The 20,708-nt window shown below is 41.5% G+C and overlaps 2 protein-coding genes across 6 annotated transcripts; one reads left to right on the top strand and one right to left on the bottom strand.

Annotated features, from left to right (window-relative positions):
* hsdl2 (hydroxysteroid dehydrogenase like 2) lies at positions 1 to 7,382 on the bottom strand. The gene is made up of 12 exons (XM_040156564.1): positions 7,220 to 7,382; positions 5,311 to 5,485; positions 3,106 to 3,269; positions 2,675 to 2,773; positions 2,448 to 2,562; positions 1,859 to 1,962; positions 1,685 to 1,783; positions 1,392 to 1,586; positions 1,227 to 1,298; positions 639 to 788; positions 418 to 546; positions 1 to 305 (listed from the first exon to the last, which is right to left on the bottom strand). The coding sequence occupies exons 2-12, from the start codon at positions 5,325 to 5,327 to the stop codon at positions 190 to 192; spliced, it is 1,260 nt and encodes a 419-aa protein (XP_040012498.1). The 5' UTR covers positions 5,328 to 5,485; positions 7,220 to 7,382; the 3' UTR covers positions 1 to 189.
* Positions 7,383 to 7,385: 3 nt separating this feature from the next.
* Positions 7,386 to 18,158, top strand: LOC120805972 (polypyrimidine tract-binding protein 3-like). Of its 5 annotated transcripts, XR_005709617.1 has the most exons (15): positions 7,386 to 7,498; positions 8,939 to 9,002; positions 9,144 to 9,310; positions 11,276 to 11,419; positions 11,753 to 11,914; positions 12,086 to 12,196; positions 12,329 to 12,485; positions 12,938 to 12,997; positions 13,316 to 13,428; positions 13,515 to 13,548; positions 14,054 to 14,146; positions 14,916 to 15,138; positions 15,384 to 15,461; positions 15,796 to 16,872; positions 17,939 to 18,158. XR_005709617.1 is itself a non-coding variant. In XM_040156559.1 (14 exons), the coding sequence occupies exons 2-14, from the start codon at positions 8,978 to 8,980 to the stop codon at positions 15,926 to 15,928; spliced, it is 1,500 nt and encodes a 499-aa protein (XP_040012493.1). In that variant the 5' UTR covers positions 7,386 to 7,498; positions 8,939 to 8,977; the 3' UTR covers positions 15,929 to 17,782. The 5 variants fall into 5 exon arrangements, 4 of the variants coding, with proteins under 4 accessions (XP_040012493.1, XP_040012494.1, XP_040012497.1 ...); XM_040156559.1 differs by lacking the exon at positions 17,939 to 18,158 and having other exon boundaries at positions 15,796 to 17,782; XM_040156560.1 differs by lacking the exons at positions 7,386 to 7,498; positions 17,939 to 18,158 and adding an exon at positions 7,741 to 7,832 and having other exon boundaries at positions 15,796 to 17,782.
* The last annotated feature ends 2,550 nt before the right edge of the window (positions 18,159 to 20,708 follow it).

The raw sequence follows: 20,708 nt of genomic DNA on the forward strand, positions 1-20,708 counted from the left end.
TTGAACCACACAGTTTATTACCAATGTAGACTTTATTCACGTGTTGTCACGGGTGATGTTATCGTCAATATATCGTTACTAGAGTCATTATTATTATTATTGTTATTATTTTTGCTGTTAAGGCAACATGTACAGCTACTCAGAGCGAGGGGGCGGGGCCTGAGACGACCTGTGGGCGGGGCTTCAGTCTCACAGTTTGGCCTTGTTCATGCGGCTCATCAGTTTCTCCAGTTTGATGGCGAGCGTCATGTCGCCTTTGATCCGCAGCTTCCCCATCATGAAGGCCATTGTGGGCTTCAGCTTACCTGAAAGGACACACGGCTGTTAGCGTGGAAACAGCGCCGCGATTATCGCTATGGTTACAGCAGGTGCAGCAGCCTGCCTGTCATTCTAACTGTCGCCGTGGTGACGGCTCACCTGAGAACATCTTGCTGAAGTCGTTGGAGTCCATCGTCATGACGACATCAGCTTTCACAGGCGGCTGGCCCTGCCCTGCGCTGCCGGAGCCACTCTTCAAGTCCAGAAACCAAACGCCCCCGTTTTCTCCTTATATGGACATGAACACGTTCACATTATTGACACAACCACAGGATGACCTTATATGGACGTATATTCCTAGCAGGCGCCGCTGTTGTTACCTGACAGGTCAAACTGATAAATGCCCTGTGTCGACTTGACGACGTCTTCGTTAATGACTCCTCTGATGATGTCAAACGTGCTTTCTATTGGTCCACTGGCAGGGGCCGTGGCCGATGATGATGGTGGTGGTTTGAAGGCTGGGGTTGCCCCTAACAACCAGCAGACAAATTCAAATCAATGCATTTTATTTTAATCAATAGTTAAACAAACTCCCTATTGATCAGTGAAGGCACTAGGGGGCGCTGGAGTGACATTGGATGAGGTCAAGTTTCTTCTCAGCAAAAAAACAAAAAACAAAAACTGTAAATGTAAAAATGGTAAATGATACAAAGGACTATGTACAGTATATTAAATCTACCTGATTATTTTCTAATATTAAAATATCACGTGAATTTTGAATGGCTTCTCAAATCTTATGTTTTCTAACGTCCTTTCTTTTTTGACAGTTTTCAATAGAAACCCTATTTTGTTACGATAAATATTACAACTGGTATTATTATAACAACGGTATTTGTAGTACCATCAACTATAATTGTAGTGGTACCAGTAGTAGTATTTCCAGTATTTGTAGGATCTGTGGTATTTACCATGTTGCTCCATCTGTTGGACCAGTGTCTCCGGTGCTTCGTCCAGGAAAAAGTCTGGCAGCAGGGGGTGACCTGTTGACCAATCAGAGACCAACATGAGTACCACATGACAGTGTGTGGGAACGAAGGGCTGCATCTACTCATGCTACGTCAGCATCAGCTCACCTGGTTGGACGGCGTACTGATCAAAGTCTTGGACTCCCTGTTGTTTCAGGACGTCCTCGTCCACCAGGAAGTGACCCGTGTAGTCCTTCGGTCGGGACAGGATGACATAGGCGGCGTCCGCCATGATGTCAGATGTACGACACTGCTTACCGACACCCTCTCCACCCAACATGTCCATGGCTGCTGTCTGGATTGCTATGGCAACGACATACAGGTCAGAGCAGGGTTAGCATTCTAATTTACTACGAGAGTCTATGGGGCGTCTGTTAGCATGCTAACATTTAGCCACTGACCAGTTTTGGGCCAGAGGGCGTTGACGGCAATTTGACCTCTGAACTCTTCGGCCATACCCAGGACACACATGGACATGCCGTACTTTGCCATCGTGTACGCTGAAAAACAAAAAAACGTGTTAGTACTGCACAGGTGTATAATACGACACCCGGTCAGCTGGTTGCTATGGTTACCTGTGTGGTTCTTGAACCAGACGGGGTTGAGGTTGAGCGGCGGCGACAGGTTCAGGATGTGAGGGCTGCGACTCTTCAGCAGCTGAGGGATGACCAGCTTAGACCTGAAACATACAGAAGCTCGTTAACTGAAGCTCATTAACTCTGCTCGTTAGCTGAAGCTCGTTAAGAGTACGTTGTTAAAAGCAGCTTGTTTAAATAAGTTCGTTATTGCAGCTTTTTATCTGGTGCTTGTTAACGGCACTCAACGAACAGCAGCTCATTACAGGAAATAGTTAACAGCAGCTTATTCGCTAACATCAACCTGCTGTCAACAGCTAGCTAGAGAAAATCAGCAGCTCGTCCCAGAACGCTCTCCTTGTCTCGGCTAATTTCACTGGCTGGGTTCCGCAGTACAGACAGAAGAACTGACCCTAAAAACACGCTCGTACCTGCTCAGAATGTGGTTTACGGGGACATCCTGACTTGGTGCTGATGAGGTTTCTGAACAAACAAGGAACTGACCTTTGACGCCCATCAGTCAGTGTGAGTAACAGCAGTAACGTGTGTGTTCTGTAAGGTGGGTTTTCAGTAACGCGTGTGTTCATACGTCAGGTATGTTCCTCTCAGGTTGATTCCCAGCATCAGATCCACCTTCTTCATCGGCGTCTCCAGAGTTCCTGTCAGACTGATGGCGCTGGCATTGTTCACCAGGATGTCGATACCTGCCAATCGAACACAAGCACTGATGATGTCACTGTGATGATGTCACTGCTGGGGCAGGGCGGGCCATAAGAAGGGTTTATCATCACATGGTCTGTTCGGAAACTCCAGTACCTCCGAATGTGTCCACAGCTTTCTGAACCGCTTCTCCGACCTGCTTCTCATCACGAATGTCCACAACACAGGCCAACGCCTTCCCACCTGCTGCCTCCACTACGACACACAGGAAACACACACACACGTATACATAGACACATAGGAAACACAAACATGTATACATAATCACACAGGAAAAAACACACACATACACATCCCTGTTAGTTTACAGAAAACTTACTTCACAATATAGTTTCATTAAAAAAAAAAAAAAAAAAAAAAGCCCCAGTAATTTCATAAAGCCGCCGCGAACTGTAGTTTTTTTTTTTTTTTTTTTTAAATCAAACAAACAGGAGGAAATTGTTCATTTTTGGGGACTATTTTCAGCGGCGGACTAATCTACATTTGGTGCTCTATGTAGGATAGCAGTTAGCCTGTTAGCTCCTCACCCTCCTGAGCAGCGGTGTAGATAGTTCCTGGTAGTTTGGGGTGGGGCTCGGCGGTCTTGGCGGCGATGACGATGTTGGCGCCGTCTCTGGCAGCTTTCAGTGCTATGGCTTTACCGATCCCTCGACTCGCTCCGGTGATGAAGAGCGTGCAGCCGGCTAACTTCCTGAAACACACAAAAAACAACACAGTTAACACAGTTGTGCTAAGCTCGGCTAACCACATCTCAGAGCCCCGTCTTGTCATTGGAGTGTTTCTAATTTAATTTGAATTCTGTAGCACAACCACTGAAAGTTTACATTAGAGCCGAAACAATCAAAAGAAGATTTATTGGCAACTATTACCAAATATTCTCCGATTCCAGCCTCTCAAACGCTGTTTTCTGTCCCAGTAACTGAAACTGTGTTTCAGACTGTTGGGTGAACAAGTCCAGGCATTTGAAGACCTCATTCAAGATGTCGTTGCCTCCTTCTTTGATTGTACTGATTTAAATCCTCTTTTCTCCAGTTTCAGACTGTTTTTTATTCAGAAAAAGTTTTTGTTTGTCTGTTTGCCTTCAGACAACATGAAATATTTGACAATGGTAGCCTCTGTTGAATGTAAATATGTATTTTGTAGTAAAAATACCTGGCATAGTTGGGGGACCAACTATGTAGTCATTTTTCTGGTTTTTCCAGCTGACTGGTTTGATCCTCAACAACACAATCAGAAAACAGAAGATAGATAATAAGATGTGTAAGTCTACATTTCATCCTTGTTAATGGGAAAAAATATGACTGGTAGAAGAAACGCTTCTAATACATGAAAACTAAATTAAAACGGAGGAAAATTTGACGACAGGAAACCTTATGTTGAACTTTCCCTTCAAAAGTAAAAACACCTTTATCCTTTACTGTAAAACAAAGTCTCTGCAGCAATCACTGAATTGAAAATCAAGTTTTTAGAGTGGTGACTTTATTGCAAAATGTTTGTTAAGACTTTGCGTTATATTTTCAACAATAATGAAAATATGTTTTGCTCAATAGTTTTAGAAAACTTCCTGCTTCCCCTTCAATTTTTCAGTATAAAAGCTTTCAAGCCGAAAGGAAAACTGTAGGCTTTTATTTTAAAGGTCTGTGTAGCTTAACAGCAGCCGAAATGATCGAGGTCTCAACATTCAACACAAACATGAGTTTATTATTCCAGAAATAATGTCGACGCAAAAACTTCCCGCCAAATTAAACAAACAAACAAAAAATAAACAAATAAACAATAAAACATTCACACGCAGGAAATGTCGTTAGCTAGCAAGCTAACTGGGGCGGAGCTGCGGTGGAGAAAGTTCTGCTGCACCAAACTTCTATTCAAACGCCGATACTTTTAAACTCTCTTGCTTAAAGCTCACAAGGCAGAGATTGAACCAAACTACGTACAGTTATAACACTTAGTTATAAGGTCTACATCTGAAGGGTGTTTACTTCAATAAAATCTACATTCGTGATAGGGCTGTTATTCAACAGCATTTTACACACAATTCTGAATGTGGTCTCCCAGAAACCTCGACAAGAGCAATTTTAACAACGAGATGTTTTGATCGTCGGGGCTACTGTAACCAAACTCTATGCAAAAAATCTCAACAATTAAAAAGACTTGTCCCAAGATCACTGGATAGAGCGATCCGAACAAAACTCGGTGTAATTTATGAATCCGGAAGGTTAACTACCCAATTCGGCTCATCATAAATGGTTTTTACTTCATTAAAATACCGATCTTTTCTTAAAGTTGTTCTTGTTTTGAAGTTGACTCTCCGAATACAGCCAGTCATTATTCAGAGGTCTTTTGAACGGGGTTCTGTGTAAAGGAGACAACAAAAAGCTCAACAAGAGCGGTTAGATAACGAGACGCTCAACTGCGGGAGCTGCTGTTACCAGTCTCTGTAGGAAAAAACCTTCAATTTTCAAACTGCCCTGCTCAAAGGTCAAAGGACAGCAGAACCAGAACACAATAGCAGTGATTTTATAAATCAGAAAGCTTTACTACTCAATTCGGCTTCAGTAAAGTCCCAAATTAAAGGTGCTTAATACACTAAAGTCTCATCTTATTTATGACTTTCTTCCAGCTTTGCAATGAGCACTTGTGGTAAAACCGAGCATTGTTTTGCGGCCTTTTCGAATGGAATTCTGTACGTGGGGAGCGGACGTGCGGAGCAGCCGGACGCGTGCACTCACCCTGTGTTCTGCAGCATCGTTGCTTTCAGGTGAAAATAAACAGGTGAAGGAGCCGTTAACGCAGTTCGTGTCCGTGTCTGAAGAATGACAGCCGGTCGTCTTCTCCACCTTTCACCCAGTTAAAGATCCTCGAGCCGGCAGGATGTTAAAGATCGCTTCCTCTGCTACTTCCGGTCTGCAGGCAAAGATTCACACGGATCGCTGAGATGTCAAACTTTGAATCATCGCGACTGTTGCGATTAAACTTCAACCATCCGCTCATCTTTGCAGAGTGTGACTTTAAAATACATTTGGCGCGAAGTCCATGCCTTGGCTGAGAGCTCTGGCAACTTTTTAGTAAGCGGACCTTTTCTGTCAAACTGAAAAGGAATAATTGGACAGTAGTCAATGTATACTTTTAATTTATTTTACATTATTATTAGCATTATGATTATTGCGATAAAATAATAATAATAATAATGATAATAATAAAAATAGGCTTAGATTTAGATTCCATAGCAGTTTTATATCACAGAGTATTCTACATATCTGTTATATTTCATAGAGTTGTGTTATTATTGTGTAATCTGTGTGTGTACTGGATACTGCACATACAGAAAGTATCCAGACTCCTTCGCTATATTGTGTTGTAGATTTAGATAAATGTAGCTAAATGGATAAAATTGACATTTTCCCCCATCACTCTACACTCAATAACCCATAATGACAGAGTGAAAACATGTTTCTAGAAATGTGTGCATTTAAAAAAAAAAAAAGAAAAACAAAATCTCTCTCTCATAACACAAACACAAAGTATATACTGTAATAAATGTTTATATAATTACCTCCCCCAAGGAGGTTATGTGATCAACCGCTTGTTTGTCAGCACGATTAAGCAAAAACTACTGAACCGATTTTCACTGAACTCGGTGGATGGATGGATGAGAGTCCAGGGAAGAACCCGTTACATTCTGGGGCAGATCCGGATAATTTAATATGAATCTGAATTTTTTTCCTCTGAAGTCTGGTGTATGTTGTTTGGCCTTGGCGGAGGTCTGCGCTCCACTAAGTGTATTCTATGGTTTTATCTGTTACTGATGTAATCTAATTTCTTTAATTTCTTATTCTTATTTATTTACTAAAAAATTCCTCATTAGTTACCTGGCAGCTTAAGTTGCTGGTTACTTTGAAGATTTTACAAAACATATGAGCAGTTTATGAAATACGATCAATTGTTATAGATTACACAACCCCAAAGTACACAAAGTTAAAATTGGCTAAATATCTACCTGTTGCAACATTAAAATGCTGCTCACATGTTTATGCATCAGTATTAATAATTCAGCATAAGTAATAAGGGGTCACTGTTCATAACGTTTACTTTTACTTGTAATACTTTAAGAACATTTTGCCGATAATACTGCTGTTCTTACTGGAAGACTTTGAAGGCAGGATCTTGACCTGTAACAGAGTATTTTTACATTGTTGTGTCCTGACTTTCACTTAAGTAAAACATCAGAGTACTTCTGCCTGTTTTTGCCTTTTATAGATGAGATTATATCAGTTTCACTGTTCTCAACAGATCTTGGCTGATGACAGTGTGGTTAAAGTATAAATGAGTTTATATTTCAGTGAAGTGTTTTATATTTAAATTACACGGGATAAACAATATGACTATTAATGATGTACATATGTTCTTATTATTATTGCAAAGAATCAGGGTTTTAAATTTGAGTCTTAACACATTTTTACTCATTTTACAAATGAGCCCCCCCCATTTCCGAGACTAAAGGAAAATCCAAATTCAGATTTTTTTATATTCTGTATAGTTCCTGTTCAAAGGTCTCTCTAATTTTTTTTCTGTGTTATTGTTTTCAGCTGTTACGATAAAAATAAAAACGGTAATTTAAAAAATAAAACTAATATTTACGGATAGATGGAAGTAAGTGAGGAGAAGGTGACGTAATGATTCCGCTGCGCCACCAACACGACAACGAAACACGGACGGATGTTTGAGGCGCTTGAACCGATTTATCGATTGTTATCGATCGGTCTGATCTGAGGCGTGTCCGCGGGCCGCCATGTTCTCCCGTGACGTCAGCAAACGGGAAGTGAGCTCGTTGTTCTCGGCTGCCTGGCTGCGGAGTGGGGGGCTCGCGGACCAAAACACCTCTTCCTCCTCCTCTTCCTCCTCGCGGACCATGGACGGGTGAGCGCGGGGGAACCTCCCGAACCTTTTCCCGCACGTTCCCGCCGCTGTTTTTCCTTCCTTCCTCCCTGGCGTTTCCTTGGTGACTGAACCGCACCTGCGCGAGCCTCTGGCGTCAACCCTCCCGCCTGATTGTTGTTGTTTACTTGTTTACGGAAACATCTTCCCGCCACAGAACCCGCTTTACGTCTCGCCGTCCCGTTCGTCGCGCGCTGTTCGTCGTTGCTGTTTCGGTTTTTCTGGTTTTGTTTGGGTTGAAAGTGTCGCGAGCGAACGGTGACGGTTCGGCGGCGGGATTTGATCGGCTGAAATCCCGCGATAGCTGCGTGTTCACGTACGGCGCAGACCGTGGAAGAACTGCGACGGATTATTTCCATTTTCTGTGAATTTGTTGGTGTTTTAGTCGGAACCGTGCTGATCTCACTCGGCGGACCGCTCACACGTTTAGGCTCCCGATGAGCCGGGAACTCAATGAACCGAACATCTCCACCGTTTAATTATCATTATGTGAATGAAAGAGTAAACAGAGAAAACACACAACGGCCATTTTTAGTTTCCAGAGCGAAACTGAAAAGTTTCTTCAGTCCACAAACTCAGAAAAAGACCTGAGACGATCAGCACCGAAACGATTAGTCGAGCAAAAGAAAGTCAATAAATGATCAGCCTCTGGTTTCAGTTTCTCAAGCGGATCTGATTTCCTGTTCATCACAGTAGAGACCGTAGTCTGTTTTCATTATTGATTAATCTGATGAATCGTTTAGTCTGTGGAACTTCAAAAAGTCAGTTCAGTGGAGCCGAGGGTGACAACTTCAGATGTTTAATTTAGTTTTTTTCTTTTGAAGTATGAATTGGTTAATTGACTAATCGTTTCAGAACTGGTAAACCGAATCTCTCGGGGTTTCGGACTGTTGGTCGCACAAAACGAGACGCTTGAATGTGTCACCTTGGATTTGGGAAAATTGTGATGGGCATTTTATAGACCGAACAACTCATCGATTCATCGAGAATATAATGGACAGTTAACTTGATAATGGAAATAATTGATAGTTTCAAACCCTTAAATATGTTTAGTTTATAAAGACATAAAACAAAGAAAAGAAAGGTGGAACTAGAGCAATCGGTCGTGGATTGAAAGAGAATCGATAGCCCGCCATTCTGATAATCAATTAAACATCATTTGGTTCCAGCTTCTGATATTTAGTTTTCATTTATTACTTAATTTGTTTTTTATTTCTTTGATTTAAATTTTTCCATTGTATAAATTTTTATTTTGTTGTATATCTTTCTGTTTTCCCTTTTTTATTTTATTGTAAATTAAATATCACCTGCTCTGCACCTGACAACATAGTGACTTTAGATCCACGCCTTCACCTGATTTCATTCATTTTTATTCCCAGAATCGGTCGGTTACGTTTATTAATCTCTGTGTTTCCCCTGCAGGAATCAGCGTTTACGTTGTCTCTCAGCTGCTCTGCGAACATGAGCACCTCCAACCTGTCCACAGGTGAGACCTCCCTCTCTCTCTCTGCCTGTCAGTGTCTGTGAACCTCGCCCTACCTGAAACCCCACAGACAGTATAAACTCACGTGACACAGGTGATATGTTTAATCATTTTATTTATCTGTGTGTTCGTGTCTGTCCACAGTGGATGGCACTGATAGGCTGTGTGTTTCTGAGCGTACTCAGTGCGTCCCGTCTCGGGTCCTCCACCTGCGTCAGCTTCCCGCCGACGTCTCTGAACAGGAAGTGCTCGCTCTGGCGCATCCCTTCGGCCGAGTTAGTAAACTGATTACGCTGAAGACCAAAAACCAGGTAACTGATAAGGGGCTGAGGATGTTTTATAGTCAATTATCAGCGGCGATGGAAAGAGTACTAGAACATTGTACTCAAGTAAAAGTACTTGTGAAAATATATTTAGTCAAAAGTAAGAAGGTGGTCAGTTAAAACCTGCGAAAACCTTTAGGCTACGAAATACATTGCATTAAAATGTCACAGAGCCCCACATTTACTTTTACACTGACTCATTTTCTCAGACGCTTTTAACCAAAGCGACTTAGAAGTGAGGGACAACGCTAAAGCTTCAGTACAGTAGGAGACCTTGAAGTAGGAATTAAGGCCTGGATCTGTTCAATAAGACAAAGTGCGAGGAGATCAGGTAAAGAAGTGCATAGTAAGAGCTAGTTAGGCCTGTTAGGGTGTTAGAGGTGTTAGGAGAGGAGGTGCTCTTGGAAGAGATGGGTCTTCAAGAGGTTCTGATAACATTTGGTAGCTGGTTCCACCATCAGGGAACCACAAAGAGAACAGTCTGGACTGTGACTGCCTTGTGTGCAGGGATGGCGACGCCAGACAACGCTCCTCGGAGGAACGCAGAGGCCGAGAAGGAGCATGAGCCTGTACGACTGAGTTCAGGTAGATGGGTGCAGACCTAGGAGTCACTCTGTATTCAGGCATTAGTGACCTGAAATTGATTCAGGCAGCCATGGGCAGCCAGTGGAGGTCAATGAGCAGCAGCGTGACATGTGACCTTTTTAGGCTGATCAAAAACCAGACACGCTGCTGCATTCTGGACCACCTCTAAGGGTTTCACTGTGCGTGAATGGAGACCTGCTAGAAGGGCATTGTAGTGGTCGCGGCGAGAGATGACCATGGCCTGTACCAAGAGTTGGGTGACGTACTGAGTCAGGTAAGGCCTGATTTTTCTTATGATCGCAAGAAAAGGTGACGCCCAGGTTTCTTACGACCGCGGTTGGGTCGAGAGATGAAGAGGTGATTTTGAGGTTGATGTTGTGATGGAGAGATTGACACAGACTCACCTGCCTCCAACACTGATGTTTTTGTTGTCGTACGCACCTGTCTGAAAACGAGTCGCCGAGTCTTCTCCACAATCTGCTGTAGGTTCAGCTTCTGCGCTGGGTCATCCTCCGTGCAAAATATAACCAGTCCACGCAGACTCGATCTCTCCGAGCTCATTTATCCAGTCAGCCAATCGTGTGGCAGCAGTTCACTGCATGATATCCTGCAGATCCAGGTCAGGAGCTTCAGTTAATGTTCACATCAGAGATCAGAATGAGGAGAAAGTGTGACCTCAGTGACTTTGACCGTGATGTGACTGTTGGTGCCAGACGAGCTGGACTGAGTGTTTCTGAAGCTGCCGGTGTCCTGGGATGTTCGCACACAACAGTCTCTAGAGTTTTTACTCCGAACGGAGCCAAAAACAAAAAACATCCAGTGAGCATCAGTTCACGTTGATGGGAGAGGTCAGAGGAGACCGGCCAGACTGGTTTCACCAACATGACAGTGAGTTCAGTGAACTTCAGAGGCCTCCTCAGTCACCAGACCTGGATCCAGTAGAACACCATTGGGGTGTGGTAGAACAGGAGACTGGCAGCTTGAATGTGCAGCTGACAAATCTGCAGAAGTGATGTGATGAAGTCATGTCAACATGGACCAGAACCTCAGAGGAAAGTTCCCAACATCTGGTGGAATCCAGGCCAAGACCTGAGGCTGTTTGAGAGCAAAGGGAGGAACCACCCAGTATTAGCGTGGGGTTCCTAATAAAGTGTATATCTGTCACTTTACATGTGAACCACTGAGGTCAACACAACGAGTGTCTTCCTGGAGGGACTGTGTGAAAATAGGAGACGTTCTCTCCCTGTTTAAACCACATCACTCACAGTCACTTTCATTTAATCTCCTCTTTTGTCTCAGAGAACATACTGAAATTAATTGATTACCTTATTTCTTTGTGTATATTTCATGATTGTTTTGCGTTTCCAGGCGTTTTTAGAGATGGCGTCGGAGGATGCGGCTGTTACCATGGTGAACTACTACTCCTCAGCCGCGCCCACCGTCAGGAACCAGCCAATCTTCATTCAGTACTCCACCCACCGTGAGCTCAAGACCGACAATCTGACCAATCAGGTGAGTAGCAGAGGGTCAGGCCACGCCCACTGAAACGCAACATTTATTTATTTAAAAGAAAGTCATTTCAATGTGATGATAGATGCTGTCATGTTTTATTTAATGTCTTTATTAAAATTATTATTAATATTATTGTAATTATACAAAATGTTAGTACAGTAAAGTGTAACGTTTCCTAATTGAGTTTGTTTTGAAACATTTTTTTCCAGTGTTTCATTTCACGTTTCTCATAATAAGTACGCTGACCTTCTTTTGTTCACTACATAAATGCAGTGACGCGTTTTATGTGTAGTTGCCGTGTCAAATAATTGAGTTTTGTTTGTTTGCCGACAGAGAGCTCAGGCGGCGCTGCAGGCCATCAGTGCAGCAGCAGTGCATTCTGGGAGCATGGCGTCGGGAGGGGACGGGCGGGGCTTAGTCCCGGGTCAGAGTCCCGTTCTGAGGATCATCGTGGAGAATTTGTTTTACCCGGTGACGCTGGAGGTTCTGCAGCAGGTCGGTTTACTACTGTTATTACTATGCTGTGGTTCACTGCTGTTGTCTTTTGTTGTGGGATTTTTTGTTTGATTGTTGTTCCGTGAAAGTTTTCTTGTGTTGGATGTTGATGTGTTCGTACATGTTGTTGTGTTGGATCATAGCTTTGTATTATTGTCCCTGTTTTTTCAGATCTTCAGTAAGTTCGGCTCCGTGTTGAAGATCATCACGTTCACCAGAAACAATCAGTTTCAGGCTCTGCTGCAGTTCAGCGACGCCGTGCACGCTCAGCACGCCAAAGCCGTGAGTCACATGCGCCAGATGTTTTCCTGACCTCATTTCAGTAAAAGCCGGTAGAAGAAGACAGCAGATAAATCCCAGCCCTCAGAGTTCTGGTCCAATCAGATGGCAGCTCTCTGTCTTCCTGTCTTTCAGTCTCTGGACGGTCAGAACATCTACAACGGCTGCTGCACGCTGAGGATCGACTTCTCCAAACTGAGCGCGCTCAACGTCAAATACAATAACGACAAGAGCCGAGACTTCACCAGAGCTGACCTGCCGACGGGGGAGCTGGAGCCCGCCGCCGCGTTCAGTAAGACGAGCTAAAGATGCTAACGCTAATGGGCCCCTGGGCGACTGTAGAAACATGGTGGTGCAACGTAGCTACACGGCGCCACGTCCACTAATGAAATCATCACTCTGACTATTATAACCCATTTCTGCCAATAGAGCCCCTGAATCCTGCACAGTGGTCCTCTAATAGAATGATCTGAGCTGTGTAAATCTGTCCTAGACTGAACCGTATCAACTTAAAGCTCATTGAAACCGGATCTGCAGCAGGTTTCAGTAAAACCTCAGAAACAGGGACCTCTGCAGGACTCTGTGTGGTTTCTGCAGGACACAGAAACTGGTCCAGACTAAACCACAGGTTCAGTTTCAACTTGAGCTTCTGAAGATGGAGCATTGATCATGTGACTTTGACCCAGAAAACCCAGGTTTAAACCTGTGTGTGTGTGTGTGTGTGTGTGTGTGTGTGTGTTACAGGTGTAGCTCTCCCTCCATACGGGGCAGCAGCTTTCCCGCCCACCTTCCACCAACACACAGGTGAGACACACCTTCAGGCTTATGTCTTCACCCCTTATATGTGTAATAATGAATAGTACATCGTATATAATTGTGCGTGTGTGTGTGTGTGTGTGTGTGTGTGTGTGTGTGTGTGTAATATAGACTTTACATTCTTATACTTTATTTATTTTAATGTTTTGACATTTTTACCAACTGTTTGTGTATTTTTACGTCTTTCGTGAACCTGTTGTAAATAAAGTTTAATTATTTCTCTTTCTCTTTATTAAATAAACCTTTATAGTTTTCTGTGCACCGCGCTGTTTTAAATAAAGTTTTCTGGATGTTTTCCGTCCTCAGGTCTGTCCATGGCGGCCGTCCCAAGCTCATTGGTGCCTCCTCCTCGTGTCTCGCTGCAGGTGGCGCCTCCTGCTGTCCACTCGGTGCTGCTGGTGTCCAACCTGAACCCAGAGGTCAGAGGTCACACTGACACACAAGAGCCAACCAATCAGAGCGCTGGTCTCTCAACTAACTTTATTAACACTGTTTGTCTCTGCAGAGCGTCTCACCTCAATGCCTCTTCATCCTGTTTGGTAAGAGACTGAATATTTACAGTTTATACGACAGCTGCTGCTAATTAATACCCAGCAGAACATCACTCAAAAAACACTCACTTTTTATCTTCATGTATCATCACATATTTCTGTACATTTTCTTGTGAAATATGCAACTTTTTTTATTTCACAGGCTGATTCCAGTAAATCTGAATTCTTTTAAGACAACAAAATAAATAAATTTCCCCACCAGATCTTAATCCCCGCTCTCATACAGACGAATTTGAGAGTAAATTCAGAATAACATCGCATGAAATAAAACTATTAATCGACAGGTGGATAAAGAAATACGGAAAATTCAAATAATTAAAAATAAATTATTATAGAGGTTTCTTTTGGACTCTGGTCAGAACAGGAAACTCAGGAAGTTAAAGTCCAGATAAAATATTCCAGGATGATATTTACATGATTTTACATCAGCAGGCAGCAGCATGTTCGGAATTGATTTAAAGATCATTTATTGTGTGTCTTTCTGTGTTTTCAGGTGTTTATGGGGACGTTCAGCGGGTGAAAATCCTCTTCAACAAGAAGGAAAATGCTCTCGTTCAGATGAGCGACGCCACTCAGGCTCAACTCGGTCTGGAACATATTTATATTTATTAATTCAGCTTAAAACAGCTTCAGCTTGGTTTTAGTAAAAATAAATGTGGGTAGGTTTTATTGTTAATCTTATTTATACAAAGTCAGCGTATTTGTGATAATGGTGTGATTGTCTCATTACTTCAGTAGGCATTTCAGAATAGAAACAACAGTGAAATGAAGCCTGTTTAAGAAATCGCTTGGAATCGGGAGTTTTTCACTTTTCTTTACTTGCACAACAGCAACTGTTCGACTGCAAAACCTTTTACGAACCAGCAAACAGATGCAGCTCAAAGAAAATTTTGAAAACTGAATAAATGAAGTGAATTGATACATAAATTAAACTTGAAGTTTTAATTTAGAACTTTCAAAATATATATACATACGTGTATATATAAATAAATAATACAATTTTTAAAGACAATTTAAAATTTTGTAATTTTTTTTTGGGTTTATTTAAAAAAAAAAAAATTGTATGATGTGTTATTACGTTTATTAAACAATTTTATCTTAATTTCTTTCCCAACAATGAGTAAATGCATATTAACATTTTGTGTAAACTTGTGGTTTTAATTTCAGCTTTTTTGACTATAAAAAAGCTTTTTCATATTTTTAAATGTTTGATACATTTATATTTGTAAAAGTGATTGTTTCACTTTTAAAGAAAATATTTAAATTTAATTTTGATTAGATTAGTTTCTGATTTTTTTTAATTATCAGTTTTTTTTTTAATTTAATTTGATTTAAAAAAAATTTTTTCCCCACAGCGATGAGTCACCTGAATGGCCAGCGTCTCCATGGTAACGTGATTCGGGTGACACTGTCCAAGCATCCGGTGGTGCAGCTGCCTCGCGGGGGGGCGGGGCAGGAAGAGCAGGCGCTGACCCGGGACTTCTCAGGCTCCGCCCTCCACCGCTTCAAAAAACCCGGATCCAAAAACTTTAACAACATTTTCCCTCCGTCGGCGACGCTGCACCTCTCCAACATCCCGTAAGTTCCTGTATTTGCTGGACTCCACACACTCCTCTCTGCTCTCCTGTCAAATAATATCCACTTTATGTAATATCCCTTTTCTAATGCGCCGTAACACAGTCCCAGTACTTTCTCGTTTCCCTGTGTATTTTAGTGACAGACTTTCTAGAGCTTCGGTTTTGCTCCATGTGTTAAATTCCTCAGTGTTTTGTTGCATATTCATATTTTTTCCCTCCTTGCCTCCATGTGTCCTTGTCTCCTAGCTCCTCGGTCAGTGAGGAGGCGTTGAAGGATTTATTTTCCTCCGGTGGATTCACGGTCAAAGCCTTCAAGTTTTTCCAGTGAGTAACGACCACAAGAACCAGTAAAACCTTTAACACCGATCAACACGCGTCTGCTTGGAAAAAAACAGCCAGGGATCTGTCGATCCAAAAGAAAAACAAAAGTTTGGTTTAGTGCTGCAACAGTTAGCGGGGTAATCAATCAGTGGAGTGGCACAAGATCAATCGACACCTATATAGAGAATAGATTAATCGTTAAAGTCCAATTTTAACATTTAAAGCTGAGAATTCGCTGCTTTTCTTGGTCGTGGATCACAGTGAATTAAGCGTCTCTGTTTGATGACACGACATCAGCAGAGTGTGCCTGACGATGTCACTTCCTCTGATGTCACAGGAAGGACAGGAAGATGGCTCTGATGCAGTTGGCGTCGGTGGAGGAGGCGATCGAGGCTCTCATCGTTCTGCACGACCACCAGCTGGACCACAACCAGCACCTCCGGGTCTCCTTCTCCAAATCCACCATCTGACCCGTGACTCCAGGACTCCCCGCAGATAAATATAAAGCGAGTTAGCTGACCTCGGCAGACGGACCCCGACTGTCAGCAGTGTCAGCTTAGCTATTAGCCTGTTAGCCTGTAAGCCTCCACAGCTCATGGGGTTTCAGTTCAGCTGCAGAGGCTCTTAGTTCATTAGGTTCAGGTTGAGCTACGCGCGTTTCTTCACATCGTAAGGTTGACGGCATAATTCCAAGCAGAGGAGAAGCGTTCGCGTCCGGAGACATCGGGAATCACCACGATGGACTTCCCCGGCGCTCTCAGCTGAATAAAATCAAACGTTAGCCCTACACTGTGTTTCAGAGCCGAGAAGCGAGGTTTACTTCTAAGTTGTTTCTCCGGCTGAGTTTTGTTAATCTAAAAAGTTTGCTTGTTGAATGTTTGACGCGACGTAAAACGCCAGTACGAACCTCAAACGGAGCTGATACTGAAAATATGTGAGATTTAAATCGCAACACGGGTCAGAAAAATGACAGTAAACGGTTTCTTCCAAATCTTTCGGCCCAACTGCAGCTAGCTAGCGTGGAGGCTAAAGGTCGAGGCTAACATGCTAATAGCTAATTAACATCAAAGCTAATGGTCTGATGGCTCATTAGCATCAGTGCTGAAGTTGTGGGGCCTCTGATGTCACACACTCTGGACCATTTTCCCCCTCCGACCCTGTTATCTGACCTTTGACCTTTGGAGCTGAGTAACCAGTCAGACGTAAGGGTCTCTGATTGGCCCGCGGTGAGAACAACGGACCAATGGGAGAGCCCCGACACACCAACGACCTGTGCCTACAAACACTCTGACGTCAATGATGTCACGGCGAGGGGTCATCGCCATGGTTACAGCGGTTATAGCGCACATTCCTGAGTAGACTGAAAACTGAGTGGCAGTGCATTGTGGGTAGTGGAGTCCAACACAGAGCTTATGTGAGTTGAACAGTTTTTGTCTAAATCTTAAATTAATGTGATGCAGAAGAAAAAAAAAAAAATTCAGGAAAAATTTTCTTTTTAAAGCTAAAAAGAGAATTTTCAAAATAAAACCTGCCTTTTCTTAAAATCCCCAAATAACGGAAAGGTTTGAATTTTCCTTTCATTCTGTTCATTTTATAGTCAGAGTTTCTCATCATGGATTAAAGTTTGGTCTTGTAAACTGTAATAATTGAAGTTATTTATTTAGTATTCACTGTAACTTTCAGCAAAAAGCAAAATTACATCATTTGCCTTTTTTATTTTTTTCTCTTTTTTGTTCAAATCATTACAGGTTTAGTTGTTCTTCCTTATTTTATGGTTAAAAACTGAAATTCTAAACCGTTTTTTTGACTTTGACAAACTTCCACGGTTATTTTTTAATTTTCAGTGACGTGCCTTTCCATTGGCACGTGAAGCTACCGTCTGATTGGTTAAACGATTATCATTATTATCATTATTATCATTTTAGAATTTAGCTGGCTGCGATCTCAACAAACCTTCTCCTGTGCCTTATTTTTCTGAATTATTCTGCTGTTTTTGATTCTTTTTTTTTTAAGTGGTGGTTGGGTGGAGTTTCAGTGGCAGTCGTGTTGATCTGACTTTGATTTTTTTGTAGAATTTTTTCACTTAGTTAAAAAATATTTTTTGTTACATGTTTTATTGTTGGTATATATTTTTGGGAGGGTTTTTTTAATCATGAATGTATTTATACCGTACAACATGACATAGGTAATGCTTTCGACGTCCCGCCCACCTGTCGTACCTGGGTGTGTGTATTTATATATTTTTGTGTGTGTGTGTGTGTATGTGTGTGTGTGTGTGTGTGTGTGTGTATCAAACTGGGTTGAGATTGGCTGATCATCAAATGTCCCACCTTCTTTTTTTTTCTATTAAAAATATATTTAATTCAAACTCTGCTCTTGTTTTTTTAAATCTTCTTATTGCTCCACTTTTAAAGAAAGAAACTTGTGTTTTTCGTTTAATTTTGTTTGGATTCATGACGTCTGTGATTTTCTTTATGCAGGAAACAGGCCAGAGAGAAACAGGAAGCTGCCGATTCCAAGTTTGCCTTCTGACCTTTGACCTTCCTCCTGATCTGGTTAAAAAAGTCGTTTAGAAAGTGAAAGTGAGTCGGTGGTTAAGTCTGTTGTTTTTGGTTTACCTGTTTTATCTTAAAATGGCCATCCACACAGTGTTACAACAAATGAAAAAATTCAATTATATTTCTAAATTTTTTTTAAAATTCATTTTTTATTTAAATTTATTTAGAGTCCTTGTTTCTTTTTAGGTTAAAAGATCATAATACTTTTGCAAGAGCAAACAACTTTTTTTGAAAACCGTTAAAATAATGTTGTTTTTGGTGAGTTTGAAGTCTTGATGACGGCAGGGGGGTGGGGTCAAACCAAGCCTAAGTTTGTGTGCCTTGTAATTGGACCAACTCATTTTCTCATAACACCACTTCCTGTTTAAATTGCTTTCCAAAACTTTTTTACTTCATACAAGTATTTTTAAGTTTCTAGACGTAACTCGTCACTACGTACAAAACTTGTTTAGCGATGCTTTAATTATAAAAATTTAAATAATAAATCGTTAAGTTTTCACACGTTTCACATGAAAGATTTTTTTTTTTTGGTCAGAACAGTGACATCATGTCCTCTTTCGTTGAACCAAATGCTAATGTACCCGTACCTTTACAACTTGTCACGTAGCCCCGCCTGCTCCGTCAAATCCCGCCAAATTTTTTTTTCTTTCTAACTTTCATGTATCCCCCCGTGTTACATGTGTCAGCAATCAATAAACACCAAAGGAAGCCATTTTATCTATCAATTGTTTAAAGAAACACTGGTGATTTGACGCCAAAAATATTTCGAAAAGGTTTTAAAACTTGAGGCGTAACATAGAACAGGTGATATGGTACGATACACGTTAATGTCATGTTCCGCATGTAACGCAATTTAACGCGAAACATGGTACAAATGACAGCGATCATGTCACATGTAAGTTTACAACAAGTTACCACTAGCAACATGCTACACGCGCTACTTACTCCTCAGTGGAACACAACACGTTACGCCTCAAATACTTGTAAACTTCCATCTTGCATGAGACACACGTGACACGTGACAATACGTGCAATTATTCAGTGACTACCCAAAGCAGCTCACATACTTGATCTAATTATAAGTGTTTGAAGATGGTACGTGTTAACTACTCGAGTTGTTTCATCATACGCCTGTGATGTTACGTATAACAGGTATAATGTGTTACTATAAGCATAACTACAAGTAAGAAGTATGTAGATACAAGCACGTAAGACTTGAATGTTATATACTTGGTACAAGTAGTAATTTCTAAGTGACTACTTACAACACATGTTATAAGTAGTAGTGAGTAGTAACATATTTGAGCATTACAATACGTGTTAAAATACATCTAATGTAAAGTAAAGTAGTGTAACACACTTGTATCTTACACACTAATGTTCATTAGCTTGGTAATGTTGTGATGTTGTAATACTTGTATGCATTTCATAAGAGGACGCATTCATAGACATGCATACGTGTATTTGACTCACTACAATACTTTTACACTATGTGTGAACTACTATGTGAAATCCTAGGTAATGTAACCTGTAACTACTTGTTCCAAATGTAATGTGGACAAGAACAAGTGTAACAAGTATCGTATGTGTGTGTTGCACACGATTGCTACATGTTACATGCTTGTGACATGTTACATGGGAAACAAGTAGAGCTATTCGTAACATGAAGACATGGAATCATAAAATGTCTCCAAAGTATCTGAAATATTTTTTTTAAAGTTTGACGTGTGTGAAAACCCTTTTGGAAATGTCAGAACCCGATTCAAGTCTCATTTAGTTTCTCAGTTATTTCAAACTTTTACCTCACTCAGAACTTTCGGAAACAAAAAAAACGTTGAATTTTTATTTCTTAAAGCGCGACAGGAAGTTGTGGCAGTGAAGTAATGAATCATCTGACGAGCCGCGGCCCGTCACTGTCTGTCCTCCCAGCCAATCGTGGAGCGGGAGATTTTCAACAAACAAACGACTCCTACAAATTAAAGTTAATCTTTGAAAGAATAAAACTTTATTGTTCCTGTGTTGACACAATCTTCAACTGTGGTCCGGTTAGTTCGCAGACTGCAGCAGATAACTGTCATTTAAAAAAAACAGCAAAAACAAATGAGAATCCTACTGATCCTATTGGACGACGGTGTCAGGGGTTCGTCCGACTCAAAGCTGATGTCATCAACCAAACCGCCTGTGGCTATGCTAACAGCTAACGGCTAACAGTAAAGCAACGCGGCTTTAGAAAACACTTGCGATCATCCACACACACACAGACATACTCTCTCTCTCTCTCTCTCACACACACAGTGTTAGACTCTGCAAAACAAAAAAATTGTTCAGAAATGTGAATTTTTTCCTTTTTTTTTAACAAATTATTTTTTTTTCTTTTTTTTTTTTTTTTTTGGTCCGTTGGTTTTTTTCGTGAATCACATGAAATGTCATGACCAGTAAATGTCACAGAATACTGGAATTCATTCAGTGCTGAATCGTGTTTAAGTCTTTTTTTTGTCAGGGGAGGGGGGAAATTTAACCCCCCCCCGCCAAAATAAAACAAACCCCAAAACAAAACTAGAAAACTAATTGGATTCATGAGTCAACAAAGATTCTCTGCTCTCATTGGCCGGTTCTGTTTTTCTTCCTGCCTCGTTCCCCTGGCAACTCGACACCTTGTACGACGTTTTTTTTTCACTCCGACATCACGCGC

This window comes from Xiphias gladius, chromosome 20, assembly GCF_016859285.1.
Source record: "Xiphias gladius isolate SHS-SW01 ecotype Sanya breed wild chromosome 20, ASM1685928v1, whole genome shotgun sequence".
Taxonomy (NCBI): domain Eukaryota; kingdom Metazoa; phylum Chordata; class Actinopteri; order Istiophoriformes; family Xiphiidae; genus Xiphias; species Xiphias gladius.